Consider the following 13850-nt stretch of genomic DNA (forward strand, 5'->3'; position numbering starts at 1 on the left):
GTGTTTTGTCAGCTGAAGGCAGCAGAGCTATTTCAGTCTTTACATTACTCTGAGAGTGATTGCTTTTTAGCCACAGGGACCATTACTTTCATGCTTTTTAAAAAATAAAGCTGACTGTCAAATATTTTTGAATGCTAATTTATGAAATAACAATAACAATGTGTCTTTGAAAGATTAATTTAACATGGTAAACCAAATAATTTTACATTTGGACTCCACCTCTTGGTGATTTTTTTATCAGGAAAAACTGTATTTAGAATTTGTTAATTTTGAGGTGTAAGCTGTGTGCTTATATCTTTGCATATGTTAGTGTACATGAGCCTTTGCCAATAGGTGGGGGTTTCTTCATAAACCTTACAAAATTCTTTCCTATTCCAGTAAAAATGGTGCTACAGCTTTGAAATTTATTTTGTGCTTAATATGTTTCAGCTATGGGAGCAGAGAAATAGCAGTCGACCCCTCAGAGGACATCTTACAAATATTTTTAGTTCTGAAATCAACGTATTTTTAGAATGCAAAACGTGACGCATCGAGTTCGTACTTGTTCTGTCGTCAAGTTGAACAAGAAAATAATTGCTGAGAAACTCGTCCTTCTACACTTTTACTACTCTATAACTACATTATTTATTGTGCTATATCGAGGATAATGATATCTGTAGCTGTTTTTTCTTTGTGAGCCTTCTAGATATTCATTTTCGAGCATAATCGTGTTGTCATTTCAGAAGGCTACTTCGATTCCCCGTGACTTCGTTTCTATCAGCCATTTTGGGGCCGTGGAACGAGCATAATATTGCTCACTGTTTACTCTCTGCCCTTACTGATTCCAAGGCTGTGATCCTGTGACCGTGCGTAATTTTGCAGTAATCGGAAATCCCACGACGCCTCATGCTCTGCTATCATTTGTTATACCTGAAAGAACCAATCCGGATGGAGGAACATGCATTGTTCCTGTCGATCCATTCAAAGCGTATTGTAGTGGGATGCAAGGTGGTGAGAATAACGTTGGATGAGACGAATTCAATTAAGTTTTCTTATGTCGTCATCAAATCTTAACCTGTTATGTTCGAAAAAAGCTTGTATGTCCGAAAAATGTTTCCTCCCGTTTAAGTAATGACTAACATCGCACTGCGTTCCAATGGTCAAGTAGCGGTAGATCTAGATGCGACCATGCATGCTTGGCTAGATGTCAACGAGAGGGGAAAATTTGATGTAAATTGATATGTTCCAAAATGACGACATTGGTTATGTTCGAAAGATATTTGGTATTTTGCATTGAGTTAAAGTAAAATGTGAATATTAAGTTGCTTTTTTTCCCCATAAGCATGCATTATGACAAACTGAATCTCTTGAATCTTTGTTTGCCAAAATTTTCAAAAAATGGATTAAGATATGAAAACAGAAAGTTTTTCATTTCTTTCGGACATAACTATGATGACACAAATGCAAACACAAATGGCATTCAGAATTTCTTTTTTCTGTAATCCTCACCATTTTATATGCTCTTCATGCTTATGTTTGAAAATTAAAACAATAAGAAAACTTGAAATAATTTTGCATGTTCAAATTCTAAAAAATGTGTCATCATAGTTATATCCGAAAGAATTTGACTTGATGTTATGTAACGCCAGTTACACAGCTTAGCATGCAGTCTGTAGGTCTGTAAATACATGTTTTTGTAGGAGGAGATCTACAGGAATCGACAAATTCGAGTAAAAACGAAATATTAATTACATTATCATCAACCCTCTGTGCTACATTTTAGGTACCCATCTATTGGCAAAAGCTCATTTGTGTGTGGGCCACTGTGTGTGTGCATGTGTATGCGAGGGTATGTGAGACTTGTGCATGTGTTAACATGTGTGTATAGATGAATGAGAGACTTGTGCATGTGTTAACATGTGTGTATAGATGAATGAGAGACTTGTGCATGTGTTAACATGTGTGTATAGATGAATGAGAATGCAAGAATGAATGAGAATGCAAGAATTCTAAGCTGGAATATCACTTGGGGATGACTGGTTTTGTTATTGATGCAAAGTACCTAAAGCCCAATTTGGGACAAGGTGCTACAGAAATCGACTGATCATTATTGTTCTTTTTATTCTTTTATTATTATTGATATTATTAATTATTATTATTAATATTGTTATTGGTCGCATGTTATATTACTCTGTAATACAACTTTACATGGATTGTCAATGCCGGTGAAATCTGAAGTATGAAAAAAAAGTGCAATTACTTTTAGCTCCAGACAAATCTTTTGTTAAGACGAATTTGTCTTGAATGAAATGTATGTTTTAAGGGATCACGTACGATTGATTTTGTTGAGTGGAATTAAATAAAAGAACAGCAGATGAGATTATTACACAGGAGTTATGGTGCAAAGGGAGGAAGCACAGTGTTGGCAAAGTGCATTTTTATTGTTGTGGACCAAAGTCAAATGTTCTTTAATATGCAGAAATAAACAGAACTTTGTAAACATGTTTCTTCTTTGTGGCGTCTTTTTGCTACATGTACTTTCAAGTATTTAAAGGCTGCATCTTGTAACCAAGGAACTCTCCTCTAAAAGAATGTAAGAAGTCCTTGTTCTGTACAAGTAATTGATAGCTACAGTCAAAATTATTCGAGATGACCACCCATTCATTGTTGAGGGAAAAAGTTAATGTCTTAGGCTGGTGGATGTCTTGAACAGTGTCATTATGATATAGGAAGAAATGCAAGGGGGAAAGTGGAAAGTAATTGTTTTTACAGGTGATTGTCTTAGACAGGTGGCCATTAGAACAGGTTTGACTGTACTTCAATTCTTCAAACATGTGGGAAAATTCTTGCTTTGTGCTAGAAATTGATCATTAGTCATTGCAATGCGTAAAGAAGTTAAATGGGACAATGGAAGTTTTAAATTCTTTTACTTGCAACCCCTACAGATCTCCACAAGACTATTTAGTTGAAAAACTTTCTGTTGGAGATTTTACCTGGATTGCGTTGAGTTTGAGTAAAGAGAAGTACATCAATTGAATAACAGTCATTTAGTAAATAGAAAGAGTAAGATAGTCAGCCAGACAGACAGAAATGAGAGAAAGATAAGGAGAAGGACCTGCCATTAGATCATCCACCCACCTGCCACGTTTGCTTAATTATATACAGCGCATCTTGTCCAAGAATCAAGCATATATATTTCCTTTCACTCAATTGGCAACTGGATAATCCTCATACTTCTAGGTTTGATTCCTCTAAAATATTTCTACCTTAAGTGTTTCTAGAGCTCTCTATCTCATCATACTGGTGACGGACTATAGTGATGAACACTTTATATCAACCTTGACTGTGTTGCAAGAGGCATAACACTCAACTTATACATTGTATAATGTACAAACGGAGATTTGTTTCATTTCAGGACTTAATACTTACTCTCTCCCTGTACTGTAGGTACATAAGGTAGAGAGCAGCCGACTCCATCCTTATCTGTCCCGGGCCACTTCCTCTAACCTTGGCACATCCAGGCCCTGGGTGATTGCCTTATCCTTGATCATGCTTCTATAAACGAAACGAAACAGTTCGTCTTCCTCTTCTTCTTTTTTCATTTGGTCTCCAGTACCATGTCTGAAGGGACAATGCTATGACTACTATTAACCTAATCTGTGCTGAATGTCATGTGGTTATTGCAAAGCAAACTCATTTATAATATATATGAGGCGAGCTGACAAAATGAGTTACTTCTCGCAATCCACAAATGGAGATACTGGCCAAAAATCGACATTAGGATCAAATTTGTAGATTTTCTACGGATGCCATTATATTACATTTTTTAACTAGAATCTGTAAATCTGTCTCTATTATTTTATACTTATAAATTGAAAAAAAAACAACTTTTCTTATAACCGTTGTGTATCTTTTTCCTTAAAGCTGGAATATGAGAAGTAACTCATTTTGTCAGCACACTTCACATATACACAATAATCTATAAAATACAACCCAACATCAACAATATGATACAAAAAAAATAATTCTACAATTAGGTACTGATATTTGATGACTTTGATATTTTAATGAGATTGCAAATGGAAACAATAACTCAGATGTTAGGCATATATATATATATATGTAAGTGTAAGTGGATACAAGGAGTACATCTGACCAGCAGACACACGCGCTTCAGTACAGTACAATAAATGTATAAAATATATATGGAATGTCCACTGACACCTGATGAACGAGACAATTTCGTTTTTAAAAAACTGCATAGTCAAAGGGGGGCTAAAAATATCAATACAAGATCTATATACACTCTGATACATTTACGACATTTCCGTTTTCAAGAGTCATGTCAATATTTATGTTTGTGTGTACATTTCATTTTCAGACGTGTGAGTCATGTGGCGTGCTTTACTTGACACATTTTAACCTCTTGGGGCTATAGTCAAGTAAAGGGATGGGACTTTTTTGGGACTTACATTTTGTCAGTTCATAAAATCTTACCTCTCTTTTTATTTAGTTCATGAAATCCTCTGTGACTTTACTATGTCATGCTATGTTTCTTCGCTTAGCCGAGATAATGCAAATAGATGTCGAGAGGTGCAAAAAATATAGTCTTCTTTTTCCTAACATGAACATCTCAGACAGATATTTCCAATGTGGTACAAACATTTTGTTGCAAGGTCAACACAATATATCGATTAATCATCACCATCTGAAGAAAATTGAAGAACTCTGTTTGACCCTGCCTTTTGAGGGTGAGTAACAAGAAATTATGCCACTCATTTTTCTTGCAACAAACGACAATATAAACTTCAATCAAAACTTCTCTGATCTTTTCATAAACAAAGTCAGGTTCCTTTAATGGTACAATCACTTTTTACACTTATTTAGATTTTAAAATATATCAAAATTGATTCACAGATTTATTAAAATAAATGCTAGTCTCCTGCACTTCCGAACCCAAGACACACTGTAAGGCACAAAGAAGTGTTTAATCTACATTTAATGTCAGTGATCCACTTGTCAATGGCTCACAATATTCACACAATACAATAGCCAACAATATATATATATATATCTTCCCTATTTGAAAGCACTATGCCAAGAAGTTTGGTCGATCTGAAAATGAAACAGCTGCAGTAATAATACTACCTAGAGGGACGTGTTATTTTCTGAATACTGCTAGCTCTGATAACATTTCTCATTTACATATGTACGTTATTGATATTTCTTAATCATCTAGATTCAGCATGGCTTTAAAAACATGCTGTGTGTGTGTGTGCGTGCGTGTGCGTGTGTATGTGTGTTTGTGAGTGAGGGGGTGTGTGTAAGAGTGTGAGTGCCTGTGCATGTGTGTGTTTGTGTGTGTGTGCTTGCATGTGCGTGAGTATTCACGAAGACAATTTAATCATCAACATCTACAAAATTAATAAATTTTTCTCTTTTGAACCATCACTGTGTGAGACTTTAAAAATTCTGAAAGGTTCATACCAACATGACCGAACATTTTCCCCACAGCAGTATTACCACACACATTGTAAATCTGTGGGACTGATAACTTTCTGAATCTTTATGACCTATGTGAAAGCTCATCTTTTCAATAGCGATGGGACTTTTATTTACAACATTTGGAAGATAATGAAAGTTTTATTTACCATTAGATACAAACGGGACTACGTTTTCTGAGTGCCACAATGGAGAGAGGCGACTGGATGAAGAACAAGGAATAAAATAAGAAGTTCAATATGAACACAATAAAAAATTCTGCAAAGCTATGTACAAGCCTTTTAGAAAAAGTAATGGTTCAGCCAAAATTAATTCATTGTTTCAGAAAGCAACATCCCTGCACTCCGGACATGTCCATTGATGCTCCGTTGCTCTCAGCCAAAAAACTGGTTTAAGGCAAACCGATCATTCAGTTTCAAATGCTCAGTGAACCATATTTCAGTCACCCATTGACTTTTTTAGATCACAAGGCTAATATAAAATGAAGGTAACTGTGCAATGTATGAAAAGAATTCACTTTATAATTACAAGTATAAACAGTAAAATAGAGCCCAAATGCAAGACCAGCTTCACAAAAGATGATAAAACTATTCACAAGTAAAACAAAATGTCGCTACACTTATTCCCGCAGTAAGTTTTTAGCGGTGCTACTGCACTTTCCCAAAATTTCCAAAACTTGTTACTGCCCTCAGCACTCAAATCCAAATATTCCACATTTCCCTGATCCACATGATAGAAGGCAAAAAAATTTGTATTTGTGGGACGGGAAAGAAGGCCTCTAAGTTTGAATTATTCTCTTTATGAGTTTGTGGTGTACTCATTACAAACGTGATACATCAAAATTCCTTTTTCCTTCACTCAATACGCATCCGAATAACAATGGACCCATTTCTCAGTCTCATCTTAACACATAGCTGCCCACCCCTCTCTGTGGTTATCAGGGACAGCCTTGCTCAAAATCAGGGACATTGACTAATTATCAGGGACACCTTGTATTTGTAAAGAAAAACTTGCTGCCTCTTCGGTTTCTTTGCTTTACTTGGTCCAGAGTGTGACTTAGAACTCATCGCAGAACGTTTTGACGCCACCTTTTCAAACGAATGAAGAAGCCGAGCGCCGTGCATGCGTATCAGCTGACGTTGTTGAAACTGCACACCTGCCAACTCTCCCGAATTTTTCGGGAATCTCCCGAATTTTCTTCATTTTCCCGAGCAACGGAAGGCTAATTTTTCTGTTTTAGAAGTATGCTTACCAAGTTTTTATTTTCCGGGACCGTCGGTCAAAATCCGTATTTCCTGGACCGGCGATTTTTCAAGAAAAAAAAATCCGTACAAAATACGGATGGCTATGTCTAAACATATTCAGACCTGCAAATATTTTAAGAATCAAATAAAAGTTGCTAACCTGCATATGTATTTGCTTAAAATGCCAAACACAACTTCTGCTTTGATGAATAAGTAAATTTTTAGCAGCAGGGAAGAAAGCTTTTTAAACAGTAGGTTTCTTGGAGTCTTAGTCCTTTCATAGCAACAAGATAATCTCAAGTCTGCTGTCAATGTGAAGTCGAAGCAAAATTATGAGAGGAAAAAGGCATCAACATTTACAGTTGTATAAAAATGTGAAAAACAACATCCCAGCAGACAGACAGAGATTTCAATAAAATACCTTCTCCATGCAGGAATCAAACCCACATCTTCTGCAAACAACAGATAAAAGCTTCGCCTTATACCACAGATGAACATCTAAAAAAGTGCATCACACAAAATAAGATTAGACAAACAGGAGAACCAAGCAGTTTTAGCAAAACATTTTTTGGAGCTATCTGTCCTTTCCCTCCATTCTCAAGAAACAAGTAGGCCTACACACAAGATATATTTACCAGCAAGCATAACACACATATAAAAACTTGCAATAACCTGAGATGTTCTAACAACTGAATCATAATCAGACTGAAGCTTTACGTCTATGACTTGTCAAACGACATAAAGTAGTTACATATTTCATATGTCTTGTTCTATCATTCAAGCAGAAAAGTACGGGGAAAAAATGTGTATACATACATACATATATATATTTATATAAACAGTGGTGTCTGCTTAAACCAAAACCTGCAGAACCGCTGGGTTTCCTTTGGTTTAGCCAGAGGTTCGATTGAGGAAAGGGTTGCTTAAATAGCGATGATTGTGGACTGCATAAAGGTGAGAATACCATGCTTGCGGCAAATTTCATTTTTTGGAAAATCAAGAAATTCTCATTTAGGCTACCTCTTTCATTAACTGCAGTTTGAGCTGCAGGCTGTACGCATAGTGTTTTCTCTTCAACATTGTCAGCTCGCTTACCTTGCCAAACACTTACATAAAGCAAATGAAAGCATAGACAGAGAAGTGAAGATGAAAGCCCAATACCAGTGACGTCATGAACCACACCAGGTCCCATTATGTGCTCATGTGTACTATCTATGTGAACTAGCTTTGCAGAGGCAATAGGCCATGACCAACCAAGAGTTGTGCGACAGATGCAAACTGTCTGTCCTTGGGTCACTAGCTCTATACGCAGAGTGTAGGCCTATTGATGTGTATGTGTGATAAACATAGGCAAACACAGTCGGCACAAAGGCATTCTTGTGTCTCTTTCTTCTGTTTCCCTATCTTGAAGTGCATCAAACTTGATGGTTTGTGTAACTTATGGGTTGCAAGTGAAGATTTAGATGACAAAACCGTTGAAATTCTTTGGTTTAGAAATGGGAGCATTTAGGTAAACAGTAGTTTTCTTTCAATGACAAAAGTAAAAAACAGGAATTTTTTTTTTTATTTTATTTTTTTTGGATTTACGGCCGTTCTTGGATAAATCATGTTTGGTTTAAGCAGATTCCACTGTATATATGAATATATCGCCCTCTTATCACCGTTTATAGAGAGGGGGAAAAAAGGCACAAGATCTCGCACACATGTGCTTAAAAATAAATTTAGTTAGAGAAATGCACATCAACCAGCTTGTACATATCATATATTCATATTTTTGTGCTTTCACAATTTACACAATTTTCTATAAGGCAAAAAAAATCAGCGCTCTTTGTCAGATTTACATATAAATTGAGCGACTGTACAGGAAAGTGGAAAAGGCTTCACTTTATATTTGGCAATTTTAGAGAGGGAAATGTTTGCCCTAGAAACATTGATATACAAAGCAGCTTCCTCTTTCGAATCAATAATGGCATTTGTAGAGGGACATTATCCAGAAAAGAACGAAAATCCGAAATGAGTCTTCAGACTTTGAAATCAATATCACTTTGATTTTGAGGTTTTTTTCGTTTTATTTGTTTCAAGAAAAGAAAAATATTAGATCACAACGATGTAGTGTAAATAAAATACAAGCATATTAAGTTTTGACAGAACAAATCCCATAGTATAAAAATATATGTTGGTTTATACACACATACACACATACACACACACACAGGCACATACACACAAAAACACATACACACAAACATACACAGACACACATCTGTAATTATAATATATATATTAAGAAATCTGAGTTCAAGGAAAATATTCGAGACCGAAGAAAGACTGATGTTAAACTATTTACAAGGAGAAAAGTCTGAGAAGTACATATTGATGGTGTTAAGCTCTATGTAACTAGAAAAAATAGTTATACTGAGTTGGGGTGTTTTTTTCTAAAACTGCTTCCAAGGTCCATCTGCGGAGCCTCAACAAAAATCTTTTTTCAGGACATGGCTAGACATTCATCATTATTTATTTCGTTAAGAATTTTAACTTTTAAAAATTTATTTTGAGAAGGGAACGTCTTTTATTTTTTGCTTGTGGACACCTATTCAAGAAACCAGATACACAGTTACAGTATAACATCATCGATATACACGGCACAGGGGAGATTATGAGTCATCCTCATCCATCTCAAAATCTTCTATCATAACTGTGGGCAGCACAGGGCCTGAGACCAGGCAGGTGTCCAGTGTGGTCATGGTCCGACTCAGCCTCTCTATACTCTCCTGCAGGGTGCATGGTCTCTTGGGTCCCCCATCACTGTTGGAATTTGCTTCACCGTTTTCCCCACCTGCGACCGCTCCCTCTTCCTCCGTGAAATCGTAATAATCCCAGATGGGTGTTTCTGGTCGTGACACTGGTGTGGAAGAAGGCTCCAGATCGGCAGACGCTCCAGTTACGCTAAGTTTTCCGACAGACGTCATCAACTCTGAAGAAATCTCGTCTTCTTCATTATTTTCACTCTCTGCACAGACGCTCTGTGTTTCTATTTCATCCTTTTTCTGCTGTGTGGAGATTTTAGTTGACATATTGATATTATCAGGCACATCATTATTATTGGTAACAGCGAGACCATCACTGTTCTTAAGAAGTTGGGGTCCGCATTCCTTGTCACTTGCAATGTCATCGGAAACACAGCCGTTATATGTAGCTGGCTCTGAGCTGTCAGATACGTCGGTGACCTTCACCTGAGGAACGGAGGCAGAGTCTGAGGCTTTGACATCCAAGTCCAGCTCATTAGGAATAATTCTCTTCTTTCTCTTAGGAGTGTCTTCCTGAATCTTTTCACTACCTGCGTCCTTCACTGAGCTCAACTTTTCATTCTTATCCACATCTATGATCACATTACCCGCAACACTGTCCATATCCACAACCGTGTGCTTTAGATCCTCTTCCACATTAACTATAGCAGAGTCAACATTCGCACTATCCTTGTGAGGCCCATTTTGGGGGGCAGGCTCTGATGTCTTTTTCAAGAACTCATTGGGAATTATTCTTTTCTTTTTTCCAGACGTCCCTGAGTCTATATCTATTGCCACTTGGGCACTTTTCGGTGTCTCATGACTTACAACAGCCTTGAGGTCACCCTCTGAATCGTTGTCATTGTCTGTATTGACAGAGGTCAAATCAACCGCAACTGTCGATGATCCTGGACTTTTTCCAGAGCTTGTCTTTATTTCAAAGCTGCTTCCAATGCCGTCATCGTCATCCTCATCATCGTCGTCATCATCTAAGCTGCTACCTACGGAAATAAATTTTCTGATGAGGTTTTCCACCTCCACATCTTCCAAGTCCTCGTTCCGAGGAGTGACCGTGGAATCCCCTCCCGATTGCGAAGAATTTGACCTTGACAGGGACTGCTTAGAACTCTCCACAATAATATCTCTGGCGTTATAAACTCGCATGCTGTTGGGGATGGTCACGTTCATGCATGGAATCAGCGCGTAACGTTCCCGAATGGGTCTGCGAACTGCAGTTCGTAATGGCATATGAACCATGGCCATGAGGAAGAATTTTCCGGAGTGTTTTTGGGTCATGCACACTTCCAGTCGCAGACTGCGCTCCTTCACAATGTCTGGTGTCACGCCAGTGTACAGAAGGGGTGTGTTAAACCTGGGGAACAACAGCAAATAATGGAACAAGAGTTGATTCATTTGTGAAGCATCATAGTGTAATGAAGTGCTCGTCAAAATAATGAAACCACAGAAAACAGCATTTTTCCATACGTTTGGCAATTTTTATCGATTTTTCTTTTTTGGATCAACACCTTTTATGTCCATTTAAAACACATTTCTGTGTGGATTTTATAAGAAAGGGCTGAAAGCACAAAAATTAAAATCTGCAAGTCTCCAGAGACTCTCAAGCTTTGAAGTCACCAAACTTTCGCCGCCATTTTCTGGCTAATTTTACCTCTGCTACTATGTGACTCCCTCCTTCTTTAAACGCAAAAAACTCGACTTTTAAGATACATGAGTATTTTTATCATCAAAAGCAAGTCATATGAACAAGCTTTAACATGGCATCAATATCTCCATATGCCCAAAGATTGACAAGCACCTGATTCCTCCGCATCATGACACATTTCGATTCGGAACAGTTTGACAAGGTTTGCTTGGTTTTACAAAGCTGTTCTTATTCTACGATAAAAACAAAATCAGTTAAATTCGACCGGAAGTCCTGACTCTATAATGAAGACTCAAGTCAATATTCCATTTTTTTTGTCAAAAAAAATTGTTTGCTAGTGGTTTGGTTAATCGTGATGTGATTCCACACCCTGTCAGGCTGAAACAGATTGTCTTGAAGGTGGAGTACCCTTGTGGTTAGAGTAAAGATGGAAGAATGACAGTAGACCAAGACAGAAGACAAAAAAGGAAGACAAAAGCAGATAGACTGAAAGAAAAGAAATAAATTTTAAAAAACAGGCCAACAGAAAATCAAAATTAAATGACAAATTTGTTCCACAGCGTATGAGAATGAAATTTTTAAAAGAGAGAGAGAGGGAGGGAGGGGAATGAGAAAGATTCAAAGAGAACAGTCACAATGTGAGAGGAGTAAGAGAGAGAGAGGGGTTGAGACAGAGAGAGAGAGGGAAAGGGAGAGAGAGAAAGAGAGAGAGAGGGAGGGAGGGGAATGAGAAAGACTCAAAGAGAGACAGAGAGAGACAGTCACAATGTCAGAGGAGTAAGAGAGAGAGAGAGAGAGAGAGAGAGAGAGGGGGGGGCGGGGGGTGGGACAAAGAGAGGAGAGGGAGAGGGAGAGAAAGAGAGAGAGAATAAAAAGAGTGGGGAAGAGAGAGAGAGAGAAAGCAAGAGAGAAGAGAAGGGAGGGATATACAGAAAGAAATAGAAATTTAAAAAATATGAGAGAAACAGAGAAAGTCAGAGAAAATAAGAGGAAGTATAGAGTATGCAGGGAGAGCTGTAAGTCTAAGGAGCATTATAGTTTGGGAGGAAGGGTGGAGTAAGGGGTAGGGCTGTTGACCTACAGGAAGGGTGCTCATTTCTCATGGCAAAGAACCTGGTTCAAATCCCAGTCTTTTCACATCTGTATGGCAAAGATTCAAATAATTACACTACAAACGCTAGCTTGGTCCTTTTTTTTCTTCAAGTTCCAAATCTGAAACAAATATTCGAAGTCATGGTTCACCACTTATTTCTAAGCTCGGATACTCTCAAAAACGTATATTATACAAGTAATTACCTGTCATCAATCTGTTCAACTTTTCATTATGTTTTTCTTGGTCTAATTCTGTCTATTTTCCCTTCCATTTTCCCAGAGAGAATGGCCAGTGAAATGCACTTGTCTCTTCTCAATTGTTTTAATTAGTGACCATTCCATGCAGGTTTTTTCACTCCTTCCAACAATTACTCCTTCCATGAAAATCTCAACAAGTCTCCTAACCTTACCTAAAAGAGGATGGAGTGAAGATGTGCTGTATTCCTTCGATACCCAGCGGCCCTGAGTTCTTCCTACCAAAAGATGACCCCTCCACTGGGACGTCCTCTGTCTTTCTGTTGGTCTTCTTGACCGGGTCTGGGATGAGGTAGCTACGTACAAAAATCGACTCAATCATGGAGATCTGAGCTGTAGAGGAAGATGAGATGAAGAAAAATGCTATGCAAATGTTGACCATATTATGCTTCCAACAGATTCAGAAACATGCATATAATATAATAACACATTATAAGTATACAGTCTTTTCACAGCGTACTTCGTATGTCTTTCGTTTTATTTTTCTCTTTTACTTTCTCTGTTTCTCTCTCATATTTTCTCTCTTTCTATTTTACTCTTCCTCTTTGCCTCTGCCTTCCCTATCTATTTCTCTCTCTCTCTCCCCCTCTTCCTAAGGAGGCCAGAAACTCTTCCATTCTGAAAAAACCTTTGAGCCTACAGTACATAAAACATGTGTTGTTTGTGGGGTGTAGAATGAAAGATAGGAGAAAAGACAGACAGACAGACAGACAGACAGACAGACAGACAGGCAGACAGACAGACAGACAGACAGACAGACAGACAGACAGACAGACAGACAGACAGGCAGACAGGCAGACAGTCAGACAGACAGACAGACAGACAGACAGACAGACAGGCAGACAGGCAGACAGTCAGACAGACAGACAGACAGACAGACAGACAGAACAGGGCACTTTGGTAAAACTTACGTGGCGGCAGGAGTAGGTCGCTGATCTGCCATACCCGCACCTTGAGGTTACTCTGGTGGTACTCAAAGGACAGGTGAAGGTCTCCGATAGCTGCGCAGGACAACAGGGGAATACATGGTATGAACATACATGACACAGTAACTGTTGTGGTGTGGTGCTTCATACAACATAGAAATTATACATTCATGTATAGGTAGGTAGGTAGGTAGGTAGGTAGGTAGGTAGGAAGGTAGGAAGGTAGGTAGGGAGGTAGGTAGATAGGTAGGGAGGTGGGTAGATGGGTAGGGAAGGAGGGAAGTAGGTAGGTGGACATTCAGGTACAGATCAAAAGAAACAAAGTAACCGACAAGGGGAGATGGGGAAGATGCAAGTAGAAAGTGGGGTGGGGAGGGGGCGTCAAACAAAAGAGAGAGAGAGA

General features: G+C 38.1%; 1 protein-coding gene across 1 annotated transcript in view; it reads right to left on the reverse strand.

Moving 5' to 3' along the window:
• Positions 1–4019: 4019 nt before the first annotated feature.
• Positions 4020–13850, reverse strand: part of LOC101856543 — a gene marked incomplete at its 5' end in the record, with an annotated part of 11595 nt that continues 1764 nt past the window's right edge. The window contains 3 exon segments of the mRNA XM_013089783.2: positions 4020–10883; positions 12677–12854; positions 13433–13522. Coding sequence (XP_012945237.1) covers positions 9380–10883; positions 12677–12854; positions 13433–13522 — 1772 coding nt within the window.

The sequence above is a fragment of the Aplysia californica genome, unplaced genomic scaffold (assembly GCF_000002075.1).
Source record: "Aplysia californica isolate F4 #8 unplaced genomic scaffold, AplCal3.0 scaffold01044, whole genome shotgun sequence".
In the NCBI taxonomy this organism is placed as follows: domain Eukaryota; kingdom Metazoa; phylum Mollusca; class Gastropoda; order Aplysiida; family Aplysiidae; genus Aplysia; species Aplysia californica.